The sequence below is a fragment of the Periplaneta americana genome, chromosome 12 (assembly GCF_040183065.1).
Source record: "Periplaneta americana isolate PAMFEO1 chromosome 12, P.americana_PAMFEO1_priV1, whole genome shotgun sequence".
Taxonomy (NCBI): domain Eukaryota; kingdom Metazoa; phylum Arthropoda; class Insecta; order Blattodea; family Blattidae; genus Periplaneta; species Periplaneta americana.
In genome coordinates, this window is record NC_091128.1 from 52,946,465 (window position 1) to 52,973,455 (window position 26,991).

Sequence of the window (26,991 nt, forward strand, 5' to 3'; positions counted from 1 at the left end):
GGCAAACAATAAGATGGAATTAAAAAAAGAAAATTAAGATATCCAAAGTCAACTGCATAAATTTCTGGAAGTTATTGTATTAATACGTATAGGCCTAATATGATGTGAAGACCTGGATGTCAACGTTTGTATCTGGTGTCGCACTGCATTAAAACCGGAGAATACTGAATGTCCTTCTCATTATTTTATTTATTCTTTCAATTTGCTTCCATTTCTTGACCCTTCTCACTATTTTATTTTTTCTATCAGTTTGCTTCTCGTTCTTGATGCCTTTCAATTTTTCATTTATTCTCTTAGTTTGCTTCTCGCTCTTGTTCCTTATTCGCAACTATATTCTTATTCTCCTCTTACTTCCTTCTTCCCAAGTTTTTTCGCAGCATCTGTCTCCTTATCCCCGTTCCCCTTCTTGTTCTTGCTATTCTCATTCTCATAGGTTCAATCTTATAACAGTCATGTTTTGAGGCATAAATACTGACATAAGAGAATGCAAATAGGAGCCCCAAATAATACTTAAATATCACAGGTTTTGTGCACGTTCTTTTGTAGAACTGATTGCAACGACACAGACAAGCTAAAGTCAGCAGAACCATCTCGTAGCAAAGGACAACGAGGATACCAGCATCAAGCTGTCTCGAAGCGGGAGGTGTCCTCATCCAGACGGGCACTTGGGAAAGGAGGTTAGTGACGCAAGTTGTGCAAAGCAAGGATCACTGTAGGTACTTTATTGTAATGTTCAACGTAATAGTAAAATATAATAGCTACTTAATTACTATAGATTCTAGTTTTGAAGAGGCCTATAATAATATGAGCCGTTCAGAGCAGAAGTGGTGTAAGTCAGAAATGGGTAATGAGGGTTAAAGTAAACATTCTGTAAAATATAGCGCAAAGTAGCGATTAATACTCAATTTATTTAAACTATTAGTAGTCAGTGGATAGCACGAAGGACATAATTGCTACTTTGCGCTGTATTTTACAGAATTTTTACTTTAACCTTCATTACCCATTTCTGACTTACACCACTTCTGCTCTGAACGGCTAATATATGCCTTTTTTACTGGGTGGAAGTAAATCATTATTTTCATAGATATACCTAAATGTGATTTGGAGTAAATCAAAGTGATAGGGCAAATTTTTTATTTGCCTATTTTGCCTTTTTAAGATGTTTCTTACTAATAAATGTCTTTTTTTGTCATTTTAAAGCAATATTTCTTGTTTATTTGCAATTTTCTAATTAATTGTAATGTAATGTGTATGAAATTTAAATATTTGAAACAATGACTAAGTTTACTAACAATAGTAAATAAAAGTACAGTAATTTATTTCGGTGCTTAATCTGCTAATAATCGTGTTTTAATACTACTGGTGTAATATGAATAATGATCGACAATCCATAGTTACAAATATAATATTATCATGTATTCACGATACCAACAATCAGCTTTAAAAATTTTAAATACTAAGCTCGTTCTCATAGAAGTTGTCACGTAGCATTTTCAATTGTTTGCTTTCATATTTTCAAATCTTACTGTTACAATTTTGTGCTACACGTGTTTATTATTGTCGGAGAAAGACATTTGAGTGAGGAACACTCAGTTATTGTCGGGTGACAGAAGGTATAAGATCAGTTATTATCGCCGCGGTCTCATGCTTAACATTCGGCAGGTCTTTGAACGGCCTCGTACGTAACATTCGGCAGGTCTTTGAAATTTAATTGTATTATTGTTTTCAATTTCTTATGTCCCCGCTCCAATCACTCCCCTCAATTTCAATGTTGCAACCAATAAGCTGCTTCCATTATTAAATGACACCTACTTGTCTAATCTACGTGGACTAAAACCGAGGTTGCAAAGTCTTGTGCTGAGGACGAACATTAAGGTATGCGATTAAAAATTATTATTAAAGAGTTATTATTAAGAGTTAAGAATGTCAACGTACTCGTATATGAAACAACAACAACAACAATAATAATAATAATAATAATAATAATAATAATAATAATAATAGCCATTTAACAATATAACAAACTAGTGCTTATTCTTATTGAGGAAGTAGACGTGACAACGTGGACAACGTGACGCTTAGAGTGAAACCTACAGAGCAACAATCGGTCGGCAAAATTATGTTTTAAAAGCACACCGCACGTTATTGTATGATGTCGACATGTTATGCATGAGGCCGCGGCGATTATACAAAATAATATTGTCATGTCTTCACGGTACCAACAATCAGCTTTATAATTTTAAATATTAAGCTCATTCTCATAGAAGTTGTCACGTAGCATTTTCAATTGTTTGCTTTCATATTTTCAAATCTTACTGTTACAATTTTGTTCTACACGTGTTTATTATTGCAGGCGAAATAAATTTGAGTGAGGAACAGTCCGTTATTGTCGGGCGACAGAAGATATAAGATCGGTTAGCTAGAATGCCTAAATTCAGTAAACCATTGAAAAGTAAACTTCATGCTTATGTTAGTGAATTTGGTGTCCATGTGTTTTCAACCGATGAAACAGTTTTGTTATGTAAGGTTTGTGAAAAGGCAGTTAATCACGAAAAAAAGTCTTTTATAAGTCAACATGTGTCACCTACGAAGTAAATATGCAAGTTATGTTGATAAAATTTAAATTTATTGCTAAAATATATTATGTCTTTTTAAAATTTATAATGCCTTTTTCAAAGATAATTGTGCCTTTTTTACGTTTTATTGTCTTTTTTGCCTGTTTATTTTAACTGTTATCCGGGCTCTAATAATAGCTACATGAAAATTAAGTGTGACAAAATTGAAGTTATTAGGCTTACCCATATAAGTTCAAAGTGTGTGATGGTAATGGAATTTTATTGTATCGTCTAGTTATTATTATTATTATTATTATTATTATTATTATTATTATTATTATTATTATTTACATATTAGGCCTATTAATACTGATTAATTTTGTAATATGATTTTCGTAGCTAGATTTGTACTATACTTTAATACAAAAACAATTTAATGTCAACTTTGGTTTTATTTTCCGCTACATTTACTTAATAGCCAGTTTTCCGGCTTCGGAAACTTCCGAAAATATATCAGTGCCATCGAGTTTCCGAAGATTTACAACATCTGCCCAAACCCCTGGCAAAGATTCCAGTCTTAAGAATGACTGCAGTAGTAAAGTTATAACAACTGATACAGGACAGATGAGTGCTCAGAGGAAAACCATGGTTCGGAGAAAATATTCCGTAGAGTCTCGAACAAAACCAACCCAGTCCAATGCAAGGAGACATATGATGGACGACATCAAAATGTGTGTTCAGAAACCTGAAATGTGAGTATTAACATGTGAACAAGTACAGACCGATTATTTAGTCCTGACAGCTCAGCGACGCGAAAGAGGGGAAGTAATAGGAATAGTGGGAAGAGCTCCAGAGTAGAGATAAGAGCGAGTGGTCGGTAAAGGAATGCAGTACAGCTTAATTGTACTAGAAACATTTCGCTATACCGCAGCATGACATACGATCGCTCCGACGACAAGCGAGAGACTAACTCAAACACCCCTTGGCGAAATTAAATACTCGTAGACTCGCCTGACCCAAGCGCACATCGTTGGGGACTGTCAGGACTAAATAATCGTACTTGTATAAGACTACTGTTGTAAACAGAAAAATCCACATCTGTGGAGTAATGGTCAGCGCGTCTGGCCGTGAAACCAGGTGGCCCGAGTTCGAATCCCGGTTGGGGCAAGTTATCTGGTTGAGGTTTTTTCCGGGGTTTTCCCTCAATCTAATACGAGCAAATGCTGGGTAACTTTCGGTGCTGGACCCCGGACTCATTTCACCGGCATTATCACCATTTCATTCAGACGCTAAATAACCTAGATGTTGATACAGCGTCGTAAAATAACCCAATAAAAAAAATAAACAGAAAACATGTGATGGTAGACTTTGCTTCCGGCTACTGCTCATATTTGAGTACTTGAGAATACTGATATATGTGTGTTTACATAGACCTTTTTTTTTTTTTTTTTCATTCCAAAGACTGTTCAATGCAGCATAGGAAAATGTCATCATATGGACAATTCTCCCTAAAAGTTATACAGCTATATAGAGTTAAAATACTCACCAATATTATATAATGACAAGCAGGGGCGAATGTTGGTCACGAAAGTTAGGCTTGCTCTTTTATTGATGGGGGAAGATGGGAGGATATAATTCATTTGGTTTGCAGATTTTCGTGTCTTGTAATAGACAAGGTTAAAGTATCTAAATTGTCAAAGCCACTTTTACACCATACACCGTTATCTGTAGAAAATAACAAACACGTCCAACAAAACAGTTTATTCAGTTTTTTCGACCCTGCCAACCAATGCGTATTGTTGTATTGAGATGCACTGAACGAGCGCAAATATTCTCTATTTTTCTCCTTATGCTGTCTTTTTAAATCTGGGAGCCCTGGACATGGTCTGCCGTTCTTTATAATGTCGGTCTTCACTTGAATAGTCCTCCGGGAAAACGGATTTAATAATGAAGTTTCAATAACACACATTTCCAAACTCATTGCAGCACTTCAAATTAACGTTTAAGAACTAATAATACATGCAGCAGCTAACATATGCATTCCGCTCATAAAATTACATTGCAATCGCAAATCACAGCACATTCACTGGTAAAAACTGCTGCCAATCAGTGTTGCCAAATCGATTCTTAAACATCCGTTGTGAAGCCTTTCAGAAACCGCTAAATTGCTATATTGTCAATGTAAAATTATATTATTTTGCCGCTGTGAGTGCTAAAAATACCCGCTAAATCCCTAGATCAGCAATACAAGTTTCATAAATTTTACCCGCTAAACTAACGCCGAAAAACGCTAGATCTAGCGGGAAAACCGCTGAATTGGCAACACTGCTGCCATCTCTGTAACGTTAAATAATCGGTGTAGCTCTCGGACCAGAGCTTCATACAGCATATAACAGAAGCATGTGCGACTGGGACGTTCTAGGAGGAAGGCACTTGCGCGCGCATCATATTCTCGCTGTTTCTACGTCTTTCCTGTAGCTCCCAGAAACGAGCAAGCGTTGCGATCTTGCGGTGTGCAACCTGCGGATGGTATTATGCCTAGACATTATTACAAAAATCGAAAGAAATTTTAATGTACGTAATCCCATTTTGAGAAATACACATTCTACGAAAATATTGGGCTTGCGCAGCAAGCATAGCATGCCCGGAGAAATCGCCCCTGATAAGTCTATTAATTTATTTTTAATTTCTTTCTTAAAAAGCCTCAAGCTTAAATGTCTAATATTGCCGGGTAAAACATTATATAACTTTTTACAGATCTCTACAAAGCTGCTATTCTAATCTATCTAATGATTTATTAAATTCATATTAGCAAATACATTTATATTTCTTCTACTTCAAAGTTTTAACTATCATGCCTGTTCCGACTTGAAATTGAAGGTTTTTTTTTTTTTTTTAAAGAACCTTAGTCCAAAACATTAAAATTTAAGCATACGGTTAGCGTATTGGAGCGGGCATCTACTCAATTAGTTATTAGTGAAAAAAAACATTATCCTGTGTAGTAGGAGTGGAAATTTTCAGTGGTTTTCGTGAAACAACCATAGTCCAAAGTTTTTTTTTTTTTTTTTTTTTTTTTTTGTGAAAACAGCCATTGTGCAGGACGAGGGTAGCATTTGCAGATATCCGATTTATATCATCTTGAAACATTTATCGACACAATTTTAAACTGTAGTAGATTGGCAGTACTGCTTCTTATGTACGCGGCAAAGTCACCTCAAAGAAAAAATACTTTAGCACGTGAATTGTTGTATTAGTTATGGAGTCATCTTTAAGTACAGAATGTGTATTTATATGATACACCTGATGAAAACTATAAAAACACGAAACTTAAAGAAGAAATCTGAAGACAAATATCAGATTATCTGAAAATAAATAGGACTATATTTTATTTTGATGAGATTTATTAGCATTAATTAAACATTTGAAATAATGTATCTATATGTCTTAACAGTTTATATAATTTTAATCAGAACATAGCAAAGAATCCTCTATCATATCATGAATGACAAAAAACTGAGGTCCATTCAACCTGAAATAACGCCTAAACGTATCATCATTCAAATCGAAACCAGTGTCCAAAACTCGCCCTTATTTTCGTAAGATACAATGTGATTTTGAGATATTTCTGGCTTTAATTTTAGGCCTACTTTTTCTTTTCAATAACAAAACATGTTCATGTAACTCCATTTCCTCTTAATCTGAATACTCAGATTCAACATAGCGTTCGTACGTAATTTATAAAGTACGACAATAAATACTTACAGGTTATTTAAGTACGACAATATACGTAAATACATAACCTATAATATTTCCCCCAACGAGTCATTACTATAATAAAAAAAATGCTTTCTGCGTGAAGGCAGTGCATAGAAGATCATAGCGAGGTGTGATCTGTGATAGCGAGAACTCGCCAAATGTGTGGAGGAAGGCTCTTCGCCTCTTTCTCGCAACACATTTCTCGACAGCGAAAACTCTTCAAATGTGTTACGGGTCTTAAAGGGAAGGTACGAGTTACGTGTTACGGCTTGTGACGTCTGCCGCAATTGTAGCACAATTTTGCATTCCTGTCTCAAGACCCTCCCACTCTACATATTTCCCAATGGGCCGCCCCCGAAATCCCCCCTATAGTTTGCAGGATCCTTTTACCTTTACACGTAGGCATCACTGCGGTCCTTCAACCCTGGTTCCAGGACGTACATTGAGCCTGGTGCATAGCCTTCACCAGCAACTAATGACCACTTACCACGGAGTCCAAGTTCGATGGCGGCCCCCAGTCGACTCTGTATCGACCACAAGTCCGAATTGGGGGAAAGAAACGGAGATGATGATGAAAGATGGGAAGTGTAGATGAAGTGAAAAGTGTTGGTGGAATGATAGAGGAAACGGGAGCACCCCCGAGAATAACCCTCTGCAACGTCTGCTTTATCCACCGCAAATCCATCACGATTCGACCGGGGATCGAACCCGTATGGAGCCACAGACACTCACTGACTCACTAAAATAATTAATTAAAAGTACGACTACAGTGTTACATTATATTCATGTAGGTGAGAAACATCTTCTGAGTCCATATGTGATTATCTCTGAGCTATGATATCTGTGTTACAGTGTGCCCAGAAGCTTGGTAGGGAGTTGCACAAGAAGTGATGGAACTCCATCCATCTCCAGTTCACATACGAGTTCTTCCAAGCAGAAAGTAGTGAGAGCCAAGAATGATGTCATTTCGGTTGCTGATACGAAGAAACGTAAGTGTGTAGAGACAAGGAAGCAAATACAAGGAGGGTCATTCCATTGCAAAAAAGTATGTTTTTGAACCATGATGTCTCAAAAGTTACAAATATTGCAGTAGGTTATTTTGTATGTTCTAAATATGAATTTCAAGCAGTACTATATTTATATCTTTCATAGTTTGGCAGCAATCAGAATTTAAAATATTGGTTTAACAAAGAACACGGTTTCATTCATTGATGTTTTCTTACTATGTAAAGAAAGATGGAAAAGTGATTTCAATGCAATTCGAAAAAGGAGAGCCTTGTTTATAAATGTCCTTAAAATGAATATACATATATAATTTTTAAATAGTTACCCACCGTAAATTAATTAAAAAATATAGAACACAAAATTCAATTCATTTTTACAGACGAAAAAACATGTGTTTAATTCTTTAGGGTATATTGATTCCACTGTGAAAATTTCAGAATGTTGACTTCAATATCATGTCAGATTTAATAAAAATAACTCACCGGAACAAAGGAGCTCAGCAGATAGGCTCTCCCGTCGTACAGAATGTTGCGCGATCTAGGTCAGGGAGACGGACGTTTGAGATTACTCATCGTTATGAAGTCTCGCGAACGCTGCGGCCGCCACACATAGCAAGCGATTTTCAAAATCAATAATAATTTTATTAATTTAATTATTAACATGTTTTTTGAGATAAAGTCATAAAACTTGGGAGATGGATTAGGAATAAAATTTTCTTTAATAGGAATGAAATTCGCATGAATTTAATTTGTTGCATTCGAACATAAAACTATTTCTTTTTTTCAATGAGGTGTTTTTATGAGCATGCCTTAATATTATTCGGATTAGTCTTTAAGGTATTAAAATATGGTTATTCCTGTTTACAATGGCGTCTGTTTAGTTTCAATGACACTTCTTATAGGGTGTCTAGAATATTTTAAATGATGGATGACATGTAACTGCCAACCATTTTTCAGCCACACGTATGACTAAAATATTAATGATATGGCGCTCATAGTTGGCAGTTTAATTTATTTTCATAACAACATTATTATATTAAAAAGCCCAAAAAAATGTATGACATCGCTGGCATATTCTTAAAATGTTGTATGGAATGACCCAGGAATGATTTTCATTCTGTTATCACAGAAGGGTCATTCCATATGGCTCATGTTACAGCTTGACTCATATAAGTTGGAAATTTTTTTGGTAATAAAAACTGTAAATACATATCTAAACAATGGTTTATATGCCAGTGTCAGGAAATAACAAAATGCTGTTAAATCGAATTATCATTTTTTGCTTTCTTTTGTATTAAAATATAACTTTATTGTCTGTGATTCACGTTACAAAAGTATCACCATCTGAAGCACGTTTTCTTCATTATCATACAGAATCTGTTGTGTTTATATGCTGTCCAACATACGAATACATATTTTTGTAATAAAAGAGAAAAGGTCTAAGGAAATAATTCACACAACATAAAAGGAATAAATTAAAACAATTAACAGAATATATTTTGTTTGTATGTGACTCATGTTACATAAATGAAAGAAAAAGAGTCAACAAAGAAAAAGAAAATATAATCACACTTCTGGAGAGTTCATAATGTAAATATCTTCCAGTTATAGTCAACTAGCATATTTTGCCCCTTTTTGTGGGTTATTCGCTGTAGTCATTCATTCCTGTAAGTCGGAAAAAATAAGTTTGTTATTAGTTTTCGGTGTAACACTCGTACAATACAATTTTGTAATGCCCTCAGTAGTTTTAGCTTAGCAAATGGTTGCTTCAACTTCAGTTGGTTGGTTGTTAACTTAATATCTTCGGTCACTAGAATAAGATAGATTTTGAGTCCTCTGAAGATATCTAATTTGCTGTTTCCATCTTTAATAAGAGTGTCTTGTCAACGCATATCAACTCGTATAAAATTTCTGAATTAATTTAATGGTAACAGCTGAGATCGTATTTCCATCAGTGGCGGCTCCTGCGCATTTCTTAAGAGGAGGAAAGAAGTTAACAGGACGAAATGGCACCTTCTTGAATGAAACATGCTAAAAATTAGTCACCATGCATACATGTAAGACCAGGTAGTGTTGGGGTTGGCCTTCCTTCTGTATAGCAATAATCTGTTCTTGTAAACTGAGTTTCCTAAATTTCCAACATATATAATGTTTTCATTTCCATTCATTGTTGAATAATTGCACAAATTAACAATTACAAGGAAATTCACCTCGCAGCATTTTTCGAGCACACTACAGCATCACACGTGTTGGAAGAGACTAGCTACTAACTCGTAACTGGAACCGTTTTACGGAAATGGGAATGGAAAATAAACTGAGGAAAGCGAGAACACTGCACCCACGCACGTGGTCTGTGTTGCCACATGTACATTTTACAAGTTCAGTATCACATGCTTTTGAAGAATATCAGTTCTTGTAAAGTCATACTACCATTATTGTTCAAAGTTGCCGGTGGCCAATTTTTTGTGTTAGAAATAATATAGTTTGGGGTACCTACTTCCAATTTAAAATATATTCGTACAAAACTGACAACTTGGCTGTTGCCCTGTCTAGTACACAATGAATGGAAGTGAATTTCAGGGGCCAAAAAGATCAGCGATACTAAAGTAGAACTACTTCCTCTTTGTTTTATATAAACCCGACTTTAACTTCCAAATATCCTTGAAAGTTTCAAACCATGAATAGTAGTCTATATAAAGTGCAATGAATAATATTTTTTATTCATAATTAAAAAAAAGAAGTTTATGCGGTATCTTTCATAGCGTTGCGTTAAAACTGTTTTTATTGTGCCTCCTTCTATATGTGTGTTAGTCTGGTTGAATGCAAGATCGTTAGATGGCAGCGGTAGCGAGCTTGCTGCACGACCAGTCGGTTTCTATTTCCCGCCCATGCGCTGATTCAGAGGAGATCTTCTCCCTCTCCGTTCTTTCTCTGGCCGCTAGTGCGCTGTTGTCTATGTGTGTTAACTGCAGTAAAGGAGGAATGGATTGACTTTCCTCCACACAAACAATCTCGCATCTTTCTCATAGTTTTCTAGCAGCACATGATAGCGTATCGTTTAAAACTCGATCAACCGAGGTTTTCTTATAGCTGTGAACCTAAATATTATCGAATCTTCCTTGAATTTCAAGGCACGTATTTTATTTGGTATTTACTTTCAAAAGAAGAAAAATGTGAGGAGGACGTTCCTCCCTTCCCTCCCCCGAGGAACCGCCACTGATTTCCATGTTTTCTGTTTACTGTCTCAGTCTTATCCTCTTGAGGTTTTCTTAAAACCACTGCTTATTTGTGTGGAGATTGTGGCATTGACTTTTTATCCTTTGCCTTTGCTTTTCATAAAAATCTTGCACACTTAAAGGGAGATTGTTCACCGTCATTATTGTTTGCAGCGTCATTTTATGTAAACTACACTTGGCGACTCTTGGTTTTTGCTCTTCGTTTCTTTTCGATATTTTCTCTTCCTGATTTGGATAGTCTTTTAACTTCAATTCATTTCTTATTTAATTTTTATTTTAATTTTTTATTCATTTTTTATTTTATTTTTTCCTTTTAACTGATGTTTTTGTTTGAATGCCTCATACTATCCTTCTTGTTTTAGTTTTTCTTTCTTATTTTACCTTCCCGGCATGTCAAATTTATTTACTGTACATCAATACCATCAATAAGAGACAAATAACTCATGAATATATACAACACTGTAGAAATATAACTGGAGTGCTAAGACATACTACTCTACAATAGAAAGAGGAAATGTTTTCAAAAAGTAAAATCTGTGACTCACGTTACAAAACTTAGGAAGTATATTATGACACTTATTGTACAAAACAAACACAACCTTCAACATTTCTATCGATATTTAACATACATATACAAGAAGTAACATAAAATCATATGTATTCTGACAACAATTCTGCTAATATTAAAAAAAAAGAAAAAAACTCAGGATGTTTGTGACTCACTTTACACTGAACAGCAATTAATATAAATTAATATTTCTAAACCCATAAACAACACATCTAATAAATTACTGTCACCGATATAAAGTAGATATATCACTAACATATAATAAAATTCACTAATTGCTGTTCTTCTATGACAAGTGAAAACCGCATACTGAAATGAAGTTATATAAAATGTTATATTTTTTTAAACATTGAAATTACGCCTTTATAAACGTCTCTTGTAACTGAAAACAAATGAAGTAACACGATGGGAATGTTGCCAACATAAAATTCAACATATATAATGACACCAAACAGCAAGTGTCATTTAATTCACTGGACGTAAATTTTCTTGTTGATAAGGAACCGATGTTATGGAATTACCCCAGATTCAACATCTTGTTACCGTTCATGTTGCTAATATTTCAAATACGTCGTGTACTTTGTCATTGGAATATAGATCCATGAACTTCTGTTTTCCTTTTTGCTGATTAGATATTTTCTATAGTACTTACTTACTTATGGCTTTTAAGGAACCCTAAGGTTCACTGTCGCCTTCACATAAGCCCGACATCAGTCCCTATCCTGTGGAAAATTAATCTAGTCTCTGTCATCATACCCCACCTCCCTCAAATCCATTTTAATATTATCCTCTCATCTACGTCTTAGCCTCCCCAAAGGACTTTTCAGCTCCGGCCTCCCAACTAACACTCTATATCCATTTCTGGATTCGCCCATGCGTACTACATGCCCTGCCCATTTCAAATATCTGGATTTAATTTTGCCAGTTATGTCAGGTAAAGAATACAATCCGTGCATTTGTGCGTTGTGAAACTTTCTCCATTCTCCTCTAACTTTATCCCTCTTAACCCCAAATATTTTCTAAGTACCTTATTTTCAAACACCCTTAATCTCTTTTCCTCTTTCAAAGTGAGAGTCCAAGTTTCACAACCATACAGAACAACCGGTCATATAACTGTTTTATAAATTCTAACTTTCAGATTTTTTGACTGCAGACTAAAAGACAAAAGCTTCTCAACCTAATAATGACAGGCATTTCCCATATTTATTCTGCGTTTAATTTCCTCCCGAGTGTCATTTATATTTGTTACTGTTGCTCCAAGATATTTGAATTTTTCAACATCTTCAAAGGATAAATATCCAATTTTTATATTTACATTTCGTACTATGTTCTGGCCACGAGACATAAACATATACTTTGTCTTTTCGGGATTTACTTTCAAACCTATCGCTTTACTTGTTTCAAGTAAAATTCCCGTGTTTTTCCTAATAGTTTGTGGATTTTCTCCTAACAAAATCACGTCATCTGCAAAAACAAGCAGCTAATGTACCCCGTTCAATTCCAAACGCTCTCTGTTATCCGGAGCTTTCCTAATGGCATATTCTAGAGGAAGTTTAAAAGTAAAGTCGATAGTGCACCTCCTTTCTTTAGTTCGCAGTGAATTGGAAAATCATCCGATAAAACTGACCTATACGGACTCTGCTGTACGTTTCACTGAGACATATTTCAATTAATCGAACTAGTTTCTTCGGAATATCAACGTCTATTAGAATATGATATACTTCCGTCTTAACAGAGTCGTATGCTTTTCTGAAATCTATGAATAACTGATGTACTGTGCCCTTATACTCCCAATTTTTCTCCAATATCTGTGGAACACAAAAAAAAATCTGATCAATAGTCGATCAATTACGCCTAAAACCACACTGATGATCCTCTATAATTTCATCTACTTACGGAGTTAATCTTCTCAAAAGAATATTGGACAAAATTTTATACGATGTCGACAAAAGTGTTATTCCTTCTTAAAAATAGGTACAGTTATGGATTCCTTCCATTGTTCTGGTACAATTTCCTTTTCCCAAGTAGCTTATAAATTTCGATAGATAATGCGCTTCCACCCTTTTGTATTAATTCTGCTGGAATTTGATCGATACTTGGATACTTGTACTTTTTCAGCTTTTCTATCTAAATTTCGACTTCAGAACGTGTGGGTTCGGATATAAATGAATCAGCAGTTTGTATTTAAATTTCGTCCCGATCATTTCTACTTGGCCTATGTACATTTAGTAGTTGCCCAAAATAGTATTTCTATCTGTTCAGGATTGAATGAGAGTCTGCAAACGAGTCACTATTCTCATCCTTGATCACGTTTACCCTTGCCTGATATCCGTTCTTGAATTTCTTTATGTCCTTATATAAATCTCCAATGTTTTTCATTCTTACTATTTGTTTCTACCTCATTCAGTTTTTCCTTCAAGTAACCTCTCTTTTTATTTCTAAGTTTACAACTTACTTCCTGTCTTTCATTGAAATAATTATCTCTATTCGCCACAACTGAATCCTGTAAGAATTTCAATTTTGCCTGTTTCCTTCTTTCTACTACCATGAAGCAATCTTCATCAAACCACGGTTTCTTTTTCTTAGTTTCATAATAACCTATGTTGTGCTCAACTGTAATTTTGATGCTATCTCTGATATTTTCCCACATGTTATTAACATCTAATTCTTTCTCAACTTCGTCGGAACTTCCTAAAGTCGCAAACCTATTTGAAATTTCAACCTGATAACGTTGCTTAGTTTCGTCGTCCTTTAATTTCGGAATATTGAATCTTCTAATATTAACTTGTTGCTCTACTCGCTTGGTTACTGATAGTCTTTCTCTTAGTTCTCCAATTACCAATAATGGTCAGAATTACATTCTGCCCTCCCTATAGGTTCGAATGTCTACTATACTAGTATGTCTCCGTTTATCTATCAAGATGTGATCTATTTGGTTGTGTGTCAATCCATCTGGAGAAGTCCAAGTATATTTTTATATATGCTTATGGGGGAATGTTGTACTTTTGACAATTAAATTTTTTTGATTGGCAAAGTTGACTAACCTAACTTCATTGTCATTACTAGTTAAGTGAAGGCTCTGTTTTCCAATAATCGATTTAAAAATATCCTCCCGTCCTACTTTAGCGTTGAAATACTCCAATAAATTTATCATGTGATATCCAGAAAAAATTTAAAATCTAAAAATGTAAATTATGGTTCATTTAACGACGCTCGCAACTGCCGAGGTTATAATATTTGCGTCGCCGGTGTGCCGGAATTTTGTCCCGCAGGAGTTCTTTTACATGCCAGTAAATCTACTGCCATAAGCCTGTCGCATTTAAGCACACTTAAATGTCATCGACTTGGGCCAGGATCGAACCTGGAACCTCGAGCACAGAAGGCCAGCGCTATACCGACTACGCTACCCAGGCCGACAGTGTGATATTTAGATAACTGATCAAAAGTGTGTTCCAATTCCTCATAGAAGCTTTTCTTTATATGGTCGTCTTTCTCTTATATAGGGGCGTAAGCATTTATAAGAACGATATCGTACCATCTACCTTTAAATACTAAATACGATAACCTGTCACTGATAAATTAAATTTCTTGGTTTAATTTATGTCCACTTTCTATTTGTTACTTTCGTTCTGCACATACAAATAGAATGTACATCGGCGAGCACCGTTCCATATAAAATGCAACTTTGAAAGATTTGAGTCGACATGTTTCCTTTCTTTTATACCACATGCACTTATAATTTTTACGTGGAAACTTCTCTTAAGAAGACTGGAAATTTAATAATGACCGACCTGGACACTGAGTTTCTCTTTATTATTATTATTATTATTATTATTATTATTATTATTATTATTATTATTATTTGTATTAACAAAAACCGCCCTAAATAAGGGTTCAATAGATCGGCTTACTAATCAATTCATAATGAACAATGATTAAAACAATTATGTGACAATTTGAAAGAAAAAGAAAAAAACATTAAGATATATGATGAGAAAACATAGGAAATCATTTACAATAAAAGTTAGGAATGGCTTGTATTATTGCATAACGTGCCACTAACTTTACTTTACCAGTCAGCAGAAGAAGAATTTCTGCTTTCGGTTGGCTTTGAATTTGCAATGCTTGAATCCAGAGACAATCATTATACAATAGGGTATGACCATTATGCATTACAGCAATAAGAATGCAGTGAAATATAGTACAGTGGCGGCTCGTGATAAAATATTGTATGTTCACAATTTTGTATTCCAAAATCGAAGAGAGTTTGAAATCGTATGTTTAACCTAATATGAAATGTCATGATTCCAAAATTTTACTACCGAAAAAAACATATGTAAATTCAAAACAACATGTAATGATGATAATAATAATAATAATAATAATAATAATAATAATAATAATAATAATAATAATGAAACCCAGTCTTTTTATTTCCAATTTTCTCTCGTAAGCCAGTTTACCCAGTTATTTACTGTTCAAAATTACTTGAACAGAGTCCATTGTTTACGTTTGTTAAAAATTAATACATACCACAGTGCCGTTATTTACAAAAGCGTGTGTTCAGTATTATATTTTGATTCACAACACACTGATACACTATAGCCTCTACAAGTACTGTAATCCCACTCGCATAAATTACTATAAATACATGCCAGTACATATTATTCTTAAATAATATACACCACCATACAGATATTTAAATTCATACCATCACATTCAGCCAGCACATGTTTGAAAGCCAAACTATGCTATTATGCTGACACTAAAGTATAGTAATTCACAAACTACACTCTCGTAGCAGCACTGTACACACATCCACATAAAGTAAACGTTCCAACAGTGAGATGCTGACACCTACAGGCTAAAATACAGACTATTAAATTTCCTCCTCGAGATATAGCACGGAAACAATAGGCATCGATGCACCTGACATCTGTAGGATAGATTCACTGTCCACTTAACGCTTTGTGCTCTTGACGAGTCATAAGCGGCCAGCGAAAGACAATTTTCTCCCGCGCATGCGTGAAATTCCTGTAACCTTCTTGAAAAGAGCACGGCTTGTACGTGAACGGATGTTGCCAAGTTTACATAAGACGTTTATGCAAGATGCGGGAAGTTTAAAATACTCGATTGTCATATTATACATCCCCACTACGTCAATACGGTATTAAATAATAAAACTAGTCGTGGATTAATGGAAATAAGGTGTTCACGTGCTCTTGTGCTCTTATTGACTGCTCACTGGTAGTGAAAACAAATTATGTTGTTATAAGAAATGTAAGTTATGTGCTTGCGACACAGACGTTGGACATTTGTTATCTCTGATTCATTTAAAGCTCAAGATCTGTTTTTTCAGACGACTCTCGTGGGGCTAATGCGAAGCTTCCTCTGAAGACGCAAGTGCATGACAGTATTGTCCAGTGTTATGCTATCTCAAGCAATCGGAAATCTCCTACCACCACTCAAGAGTCACCTACAGGTCCTTTGAGGGATATGTCGCATGATCTAGAGCCATCATCAAATAGTATGGGTCTCAGAGGATCTACGATACTAATCCAGGGAAAATCAGTTAGCCGAAAGAGAGCTTCTACTAATCTTCAGATGGAAATGTTCACGGAGGAGCCTCTTGACCCTGATGGCATTGAATGGTAATTGTAATTCAATTCATTATTTTAAACTACGTTAGGAATTCAAGGTCAAAATTATAATGATACAGTGTTACTATAAATGATCTTTCCGATTACAAACTTGAATAACTATCGTTAGGAGACACTTACAAACATGATATTGATATCAATGGAAAGAGAAAATCAAATATTTTTTGTTATACATTCGGTTAAATGGCATGTACTACTCTTAAATCAGCAAAAATTAGAATACATAAAATTGGTATCAATGGAAACAGAAACACCAACAACTTTTAAATTTTTTCACTGGAAAATATGAAACAGAAAGAAAAACATTTGGTTCACAACCGTAAGTAAGTCACATGTGCTCAATGTGAGCTCCTTGTGTCACACGACACACATAAAGTCTGTAGTCAATTTCCTGCTGTACACGTTGTAGCATTGGACCATCCACCAGTGCAATGGCTTCTGTGATGCGGACACGAAGATCCTCAATGGTAGGTGGTAATGGCTGATACACTTGTTTTATAAAACCCCACACAAAAAATCACAAGGAGTGAGGTCGGGAGAACGTGGAGGCCAATGCAAACATTCTAAATCTTCACGGCCAGCACGTCCAATCCATCTCCTTGGAAGTCGTGTATTCAGTTCGTTTCTGACATCTAAGTGGTAATGGGGTGGTGCCCCATCCTACTGAAAAATGAGACCTTCGATATCCTGTTCCAGTTGTGGAAGAAGCCATCCGCTCGTTTTGAAGTCAGCTACCACTTACGGATACTAGGCCCACTGAGTGGATCAACACCAAATTTTCTTCTAAAATTGCGTTGTACAGTGACAACAGACTGGGATATGTGAAAATCTAGCACACAGAATGCCTCCTGTCTTCGTTTGCAGCCATTTTTCTGTTATATCGTCTCATAGCAACGAAATTAATACATATGCGACAGGTTCACCAACATAACAAAAATATTTGAGTTTATCTTTCCATTGATACCAATATCATGTTTCTAAGTGTCTCCTAACGATAGTTTTTCAAGTTTGTAATCGGAAAGATCATTTACAGTAACACTGTATAATGAAAATGTCTGGTTCTACTGATGCTCTATAGATTAATCTTGAAGACATACTGTATTTACTCGAAAATAAGACCTCATCGATTAGAAGATCCTCCTAATTTTTCTTTCAGTATTGTTTTAGAAAAACATTTTGTTTGCTATTATTAGACCCATAAGAAAATGCAGGTAATAGAATAATTCTAGTGCTTTATTCTAAGTAAAACAGAAACTAAGTTTTCCAGAAAATCGTTGTCATAGTAACTATTAACGAAAACAATGAGATCGCAGGAGTGTGGAAGCTGGTCGTTTCGTTTATCCTGTCTACCTGATCATGCCCTTCAGTATTATAGATAATAAAATCAGTAACTACCGGTAGTCTTGTGCATGAGTGGCATAGTGCTTTCAAGTGCCTTGTGTCATTCAGATACTGTATAAGAAAACGAATTCCCAGAAAAGTTATACGGTTTCATATAAGGTGGATGTTCTTAAATTTGCCGAGAAAAATGGAGTACGGGCGTTGAAATACCGGTAATTCGGATTAAGACCGATTCTTTATGTTTTGGAGGCATATCTGTGAATAATGGGTTAATCAGACTGAGACGTCCTGTTTTACTAGTAATTTTAATGAGTTTGATTTTAGTCAGGTTTATGTTTTTGTAATTTGTTTTATTAATAACCGTTACATATCTAGTTACGTAAGTTTAAATATCTAAATATGTTTAGATTTAGTCTGTGTTAGTACAATATAGCTAATACATCCAAGTCCTCAAATTGCTATTTTAATGTTTCTATATACCCGATTTTAAGACCCGATACTAATATAACACCCAAATTTAAAGACAAAAATCTGGTAAAAAATTGGAATCTTATGGTCTGTCCAACACTACTTCCGACCTGACAAATGGCGCCTTCAGCATGTTACCATGGCAACCATTCAAATCAACCAATCACGAAAGACGCGTAATCATGGTAACGGGACGGTGTTGCCGTGTCTATGTTTACAAGTTGAATGTGAATACCACGGCCTAGTGGTGAATACAGTGCCCGGAATGACTTTGAGTTGGCTGGTTAGCGCGTGCTTTGTGTGAATTAAAAATATTATTTAGTTGTATTATTGTTTTAGTGTATCGATAATTATTGTGTTTAAATTAGGCCTAAATTAGACGTATTATCTTCCTTGTCAATGGTGGAGTGTGTGACTAGTGTGTGTTTTCTAGTTTCTGCGAGAGTTTCTCAGCTCTATAGCTCACGATAGATCTTGACCTCAGTACTATTGTGAACTATTCCTCTATTTTTAATATTGAAGGAACACATATTGTCCGTTACTCAGAAGAAGATGAGCGGACGACGACTGCCGCTGCTGATTATTATAAACATCGCTCATATAAGCATCCGAGTAGCCAAGTTATTACTCATGTCGAAAACATTAGTAACTATACGCGTTTGGAAATTAAAGGATTACTAATTATTTCGATAAAATAACTGTTAACGACAATTGCTTAATCGAAATATGTTGTTGTTGTTGTTTTCTAATGCCAGGCGTTTGACAAAGTCATTTGACCTCTTGCGCTCCAATATTTTTCAAAGATATTATCATGACAAGCCACTGAAGCACAGATTTTGAGGTGTTCCGAATCCATTTCTTGGTTTGAGTTGCACAATGGGCAGTTAGGGGACTGATATATTCCAATTCTATGCAGGTGTTTGGCCAAACAATCATGGCCTGTTGCCAATCTAAATGCAGCTACAGACGATTTGCGTGGTAAATCGGGAATTAACTGTGGATTTTGATGCAGAGAGTTCCATTTTTTCCCTTGGGATTGAGTTATCAAATTTTGTTTGTTGAAGTCTAAGTATGTAGATTTAATAAATCTCTTCACAGAGTAATACGTAGATTTAGTAACAGGTCTGTAAGTAGCAGTGCTGCCCTTCTTTGCTAAAGCATCCGCATTCTCGTTTCCCAGGATTCCACAATGGGATAGTATCCATTGGAATACAATTCTTTTATTGAGTGATATTAATTGAGAGAGTATTTTAGTTGTTTCTGCTGTTTGAGATGAAGGTGTGTGTTTAGAGACGATTGATAGAATAGCTGCTTTGGAGTCTGACAATATAACTGCATTCCTAAATTTATTGATGTGGCATAGAAGATTCCTGAGACATTCACTTATTGCAATGATTTCACCATCAAAACTTGTTGTTCCATATCCAAGAGATCTATAAAGTGAGAAGAGACAGCACGTAACACCTGCACCGGCACCTTGTTCTCTGGAGATCAAGGATCCGTCGGTGTATAAATGAAGCCAGTTTTGTGGAGGGTACCTAATATTAATTGTCTCTAAAGACAATTGTTTCAGTATTTCAGTGTTTACTTCTGATTTCAGTATTTCTTCTGTTAAATTTAGATTATATTCTATATTTAATAGAGTTAAAGGGTTTGGTTTAATTTGTAAGTTTTTTTTAAATTCGGGATATTGATTTTCTGTTTTAATTCTTGAACAATGGATATGACACTTTTTTGAGTTTTCAATCTACAAAGAGGACTGTATGAATGCCAATTGTTACCTGGTAATCTGATAAGTTTTTCATATTGAATCAGTGCTTTTTCTTCTATTGTCATTTTGATGCTGTTAATATTAGTGAGGAATCTCATAGAATCTATTGGCGTTGTTTTTAATCGAAATATAAATAATAAATAATATAAATAATAACTTAACTCTTCACTTCCCAAGCACAAGAGCAATGACCAGAAACTGATAAAGTTTACATACTATTTCTTAATGAATACTGCGTCACTTGATGTAAGCATTCATATCACTAATATTTTCCCTCTGTCTCGCCTCACCTCTCGAAAGTAACAAACAATAGGACCACTGCGATCATCCTCCTCCTACTAAAGATATTCTTCGACGCCGTACGGTGTATGGGACATAGAAATATAGCTCCTATAATTTCTTGACATCAGTGCGGAAAGAAGGTGATGTCATCAGCACGGTCTCTGGTAGTCTAATCAATAGAGCAGGAGCCGTCCTGGAAGTTATGATGACCAGAATCATTGTTTCCAAACATCATCTTAACCTTCGTAATAAATAAATTAAATTTATTTAATTTCGTAATGGCATGAGTTCTATACTTAATTACTTACTTACTGGCTTTTAAGGAATCCGGAGGTTCATTGCCGCCCTCACATAAGCCCGCCACCGGTCCCTATCCTGAGCAAAATTAATCCAGTCTCTTATCATCATACCCCACCTCCCTCAAATCCATTTTAATATTATCTTCCCCTATGTCTCGGCCTCCCCAAAGGTCTTTTTCCCTTCGGCCTCCCAACTAACACTCTATATGTATTTCTGGATTTGCACATACGTGCTACATGCCCTACCCATCTCAAACGTCTGGATTAATGTTCCTAATTATGTTAGGTGAAGAATACAATGCCTGCAGCTCTGCGTTGTGTAACTTTCTCCATTCTCCTGTAACTTCATCCCTCTCAGTCCCAAATATTTTCCTAAGAACCTTATTCTCAAACACCCTTAATCTCTGTTCCTCTTGGTTTTTTTGTTTTTCAAAAACTTCTCAACCGAATAATAACAGGCATTTTCCATATTTATTCTGCGTTTAATTTCCTCCCGAGTGTCATTTATATTTGTTACTGTTGCTCCAAGATATTTGAATTTTTCTACCTCTTCAAAGGACAAATCTCCTATTTTTATAGTTCCATTTCGTACAATATTCTGGTCACGAGACATAATCATATACTTTGTCTTTTCGGGATTTACTTCCAACCCTATCGCTTTACTTGCTTCAAGTAGAATTTCCGCGTTTTCCCTAATCGTTTGTCGATTTTCTCCTAATATATTCATGTCATCCGCATAGACAAGAAGCTGATGTAACCCGTTCAATTCCAAACCTTCTGTGTTATCCTGAACTTTCCTAGTGGCATATTCTAGAGCGAATTAAAAAGTAAAGGTGATAGTGCATCTCCCTGCTTTAGCTCGCAGTGAATTGGAAAAGCATGAGATAGAATCTGGCCTATGCAGACTCTGCTGTAAGTTTCACTAAGACACATTTTAATTATTCGAACTAGTTTCTTGGGAATACCAAATTCAATAAGAATATATAAAAGTTCTCTCTGAACCGAGTCATACGCCTTTTTGAAATCTATGAATAACTGATGTACTGTACCCTTATACTCCCATTTTTTCTCCAATATCATGAGTTCTATATTGGACTAAAACTCTCTTCACGGTATTCCTTAAGTTATTTGTTCACTGAAATGTGATTCTACGTCTATTCTGATCTTAAAAAGTAAATGTTTTGTTCTAACTGGTTTGATTGCAGTGCTTCTGTGGACTACACTGAAAGTGAAATATTTGAAGAGAAGATCAAGTTTCCATTAGTGGCAGACTCGATTGAAGAGGTGGATGAGGAAATGGAATATCTACAGCCACCCGAATTCAGCCCTGGTAAGTTTGGGAAGCGATAGCGAAATATAGATTTTAGATAAGGCCAAGGCACTTTATCATGTCTGATAGTCCACTTAAATGTCTTCATTGCTTTTTATAGAAATGGAGTAATGATTTACTGTAGATCATTGTTATGTGTGCGAGTCTTTATACAAGGGCTTGTTGAAAATTAATGGCTTCTATTTTTTTTTTGTTTCGCTGTGAATATAGGTAAAAATATTAGTGATAATTCATTATATTCAGTGAACTGTCTGTTTTCAGTGACACAAGTTTATTATTTCTGCCAATAAAGAGCTCTGAGTTATAGCGTGTACCAGCACTATGTCGGTGCGTCTGAAGCAGCGTGCTGTGATCGAGATTTTTAACAGCAGAAAATGATGGACATTCATAGGAGATTGAAGGATGTTTATCGTGATCAATGTGTTGACATCAGTACTGTGAGACTTTGGTCTGCTCGTGCTCGTAATGAACCTGGTGCAACTCTCAACTTGTGTGACAAAGAACGCTGTGGAAGACCACGTACTGCAACTGATAACGCTCATCGGATTCGTGTCAGTGAACTCATTACAGCGAATCGTCGCATAACGCAGGAACACCCGTCAATCCAGCGTGGCATATCAAGGGAGCGATAATTGTAGAACTAGGATCTCAGAAAATTTGCGCACGATGGGTGCCTCGAATGCTCCTTCCTCACATAAAACAGAAGAAATTTCGCAAAAACAGGCAACATATTTGCAACCAAGGCCTCTTAAAGTGATATCTCTATCCAGTGCTTTTGCTTCAGTAAAGTCTCATTTTACAAACCTATGGATCAACAATTGGCTCTCTTCTGACAAAGGAAAAATTTTACTGTCTGTACAAAAGAAACCAAATGACCTGGAAATGTACAAAAACTTGCCCAGACATGTTCAAATATTTTTAACAAGAGCCCGAACAGGTCACATTGTCACTCAATTGTACCTACACCGATTTCAAATTTCTGATAATCCTACTTGTCTGTGGTGTAATAATCATGATGAAGATCTGGAACACATTCTTCTATACTGTCCATCCATAAATCACAAAAGACGTAAATTAAACTCATCAGTACCAGTTGCAGAAGACACAGCCCTGCAGTATATATTGACTACACCCCAACTCTGGCTACTAGCAACAGGCATCGATAATGAACACCGATCAAAATATCCCTCATTTCTCGTGAAAAACAAAAACTGAATAGACTACAGTGGACTATAGTGGACTTTATGTTGTCAGCAAACAGCTGGATACCAGTGGCGTAGCGTCAATGTAAGCTAAAAAGCTTAGCTTCCCCAGTTAATAATAATTTCATAATAAACCTGCAATTTATGGAGAAAATTATTTATTAATTTTAATAGAATTTATGTTTACTCGTTAAATATTGTGATGCGGCAGCTCAGGATGATTTGTGATGCAGCAGTAAACAAGAAGCCTGCACACACCAGCTTCCAAGCAGACTGGTTTCTTCTGTGTAATCCACCCCACAGATTTTCCATCCCTTTCTAACTAAACTACCCTAGTCGCAAGGCTCGCAAGAAGCTAGCTTTAACATTTAAAATAAGTAGTTTCCGAGTTATCCCTTTTCGTCAGTTGTATTAAGTTGAAGTGTTAGTGTCCATTGTGGCTGATAAATAAATAATGAGCGAAATAACAGTTCCTGACACTAATTGACTTGAATTTTTTAGGACAATTGTATTATCAAGACAGACTTAGGAACAAAAGTGTGATTTAAAAATCAAATGACCGACTCCCTTGCTGTCAATGAAGGACACAACCAAAAGACAGACTCATACTTACGTAATGATACTAATATTGTGATTTCTCTAAGTATGACAGGGAGTGAGCTAATGTTATACGTATACGTGTCTATTTGTTAAGAGATATGTGTAAACCGTGAAATCATATTTTACTACTATGATTTGAGGTCATGCCTTATTGGTGTTACTTAAGATGTTCCAACCAATCTTCGACTGCTGACTTGAAATTGACTACTATTTATTTTAAGACTGTATTTTTGTAATACGTTTTCTCATATTGCATGAAAGACAACTTGAGTTAGCTTCCCCTGCTCAAAATTTCATGCTACGCCACTGCTGGATACATTAAGAAGATTGATGAAACAGAAGAGATTGGATATTTGCCAACATTGCTTCTGCGCTACGAAGGAGAAGGCGATGAATTCTTAAAGAACATTGTCACAGGTGACGAAAACTGGGTACACCATTTTGATCTCGAAAACCAGAGGTCATCAATATAGTTCTGCCACAAAGGATTACCTGCACCCAAAAAGTTCAAGGCTGTACCATCAGCAGGCAAACTCATGCATACAGTGTTTGGGGATATTCAATGTGTGGTGAATATGGAATTCATGCCTAAAGACACTACCATTTTTTTCTCTCTATGAGGCCGGGAGAGGAACATCCCTATGCACCACGACCTGAGATGTATTGTACGCCCCTGGGATTAGTTGTAGCCCAACGACCGCACCCACGCCGAACCGACCTAATCCTCAACACCCTAACGACCAGTCCCGCCATCCCTCCCACATTCCTCCCTCAAATGGTCTGAGGTGTACGCCATCCCTCCCACATTCCTCCCTCAAAAGGTCTGAGGTGTACGCCATCCCTTCCGTCTGGCCAACGGTCTGAGATATAGGCCGGAGAAAGCGAAACAACAATGCTGCATTGCAACAGGGTGTCCCATATCTAAGGCTACTCTAAGAACTGCAATTTCCTTAGTTTCGAACGCAGAAATAAATGCAGTATTGTTGAGTGAGTAGTCATATAAAGAAAAAGGCGAAAAGGTGCATATAAAAGTAAGTAAAATGGCAAAAAAGTACATATTAAAGTAAAAAAGGCGTAAACGGCAAAAAAGGCAAGATCAAACTTCATCAGAATGCTTCATTTCTCAGGATTCGTGCACATTTACTAAAAGCCTTTAAATATGAACATTCAAATAAAATAGGCATTTTCCTAAACATCCGATGTCTAGTTATAATACTTTACTACTCATTACGTTATAACAATAAATTTAATTTTCCTATTTTACAGATTCCACTTCAGAAGGAGGCAAAACCCATACAGATTTCAACTAAAATCTTTCATCGAAGACATTCTAACCTACGGTGTAAATAATTTGCTGTCAGAAGTACAGAAAATTGGAATGCATGAAACAGCCTAAAATACCTTTAAATATCTGAATATTTTCCACTTTATTGAAAATTATTTTATGATTTACGAATAAAATGTAAGAAAAAAAAGTTTAACTGAAGTTACAGTATGTTTGATGTTATTAACTTGGTTTTATAGGAGAAGATGTTTTTTTTTTTTTTAATTTCAATTTTTTAAATTTTTGTATAAGCTACCATAAATGTTTATTATTAACAACAGTATCTTTGAAGTATAAAGTATCTAAGAAAAAAAATAAGGTTTCAATTAAATACTTTTTTGTATAGATTTTTTAAATTTTCCGAAAATGCTAGGTACTGTCCTTAGCTACATGACGGTGATGTACCTTGAGACACAGAATGATGTACCTTGGGTCATAGGATGACGTACCTTGGGACATGGTTCAACATAATATTAATGTAACTAACATTTTATTAAGTTTATAATTAGACAAAATTAAGACAATTTACTGTTTTACAATTGTTATTAATCATAGATTTTCCCTTTAAGTTTAATGTAATAACAATAGTGATAATGTTGTTAAATTTAAAGTTTTAAAATAGTTCTCAATTTTCTTGATAGAAAACACTAGGTATTAGGCTTTCCAATTAAATGAATTTTTTATTATTCAAGGGCGTATCATTCAAGTGACATTTTGAAAACATGTTCTTTAGTGCCCCTTAGGCTTGAATCTTTTTGGAGAAGGTGAGGAAGTTTAATCACAGTATCTTCTGAAGAAAGGTAAAAAATTTCTGATTGCCCATATTTAGTAAACTTCTTTAAATATTTACGTACTTACTGCTTTTAAGGAACCCGGAGATTCATTGCCTCCCGTACATAAGCCCGCCATCGGTTCCTATCCTGACCAAGATTAATCCAGTCTCTATCATCACATCCCACATCTATCAAATCTATTTTAATATTATCCTTCCCATCTACGTCTCGGCCTCCCCAAAAGTCTTTTTCCCTCCGGCCTCCCAACTAACACTCTATATGTATTTCTGATTCGCCCATATGTGCTACATGTCCTGCCCATCTCAAACATCTGGATTTTATGTTTCTAATTATGTCAGGTGAAGAGTACAATGCGTGCAGTTCTGCGTTGTGTAACTTTCTCCATTCTCCTGTAACTTCATCCCTCTTAGCCCCAAATATTCTTTTAAGAACTTTCTTCTCAAACACCCTTAATCTCCGTTCCTCTCTCAAAGTAAGAGTCCAAGTTTCATAACCATACAGAACAACCGGTAATATAACTGTTTTATAAATTCTAACTTTCAGATTTTTTGACAGCAGACTAGATGACAAAAACTTCTCAAGGAAATAATAACAGACATTTCCCATATTTATTCTGCATTTAATTTACTCCCGAGTATCATTTATATTTGTTACTGTTGTTGCTCCAAGGTATTTGAAATTTTCCACCTCTTCAAAGGATAAATTTCCAGTTTTTATATTTCCATGTCGTCTTCTTCAGATACTGAACTTCAAATTCTGTTTCACAAATCTTCTTACAAATTCTACCGACGAAAATTTTAT

The 26,991-nt window shown here is 35.5% G+C and overlaps 1 protein-coding gene across 1 annotated transcript; it reads left to right on the top strand.

Moving 5' to 3' along the window:
• Positions 1-3,216: 3,216 nt before the first annotated feature.
• On the top strand, positions 3,217-26,209 carry LOC138710434 (uncharacterized). Its single transcript, XM_069841329.1, has 5 exons — positions 3,217-3,307; positions 7,164-7,300; positions 16,479-16,770; positions 22,146-22,270; positions 25,339-26,209. The coding sequence occupies exons 1-5, from the start codon at positions 3,267-3,269 to the stop codon at positions 25,380-25,382; spliced, it is 639 nt and encodes a 212-aa protein (XP_069697430.1). The 5' UTR covers positions 3,217-3,266; the 3' UTR covers positions 25,383-26,209.
• Positions 26,210-26,991: the final 782 nt, after the last annotated feature.

What these genes read in the sequence shown, in the direction of transcription:
- LOC138710434 (XM_069841329.1), top strand. Translation starts at nt 3,267, where the DNA reads ATGATGGACGACATCAAAATGTGTGTTCAGAAACCTGAAAT. An exon ending in GACCCTGATGGCATTGAATG is followed by an intron (nt 16,771 to 22,145) that starts GTAATTGTAATT and finishes GTTTGATTGCAG; the next exon opens with TGCTTCTGTGGACTACACTG. An exon ending in GCCACCCGAATTCAGCCCTG is followed by an intron (nt 22,271 to 25,338) that starts GTAAGTTTGGGA and finishes CCTATTTTACAG; the next exon opens with ATTCCACTTCAGAAGGAGGC.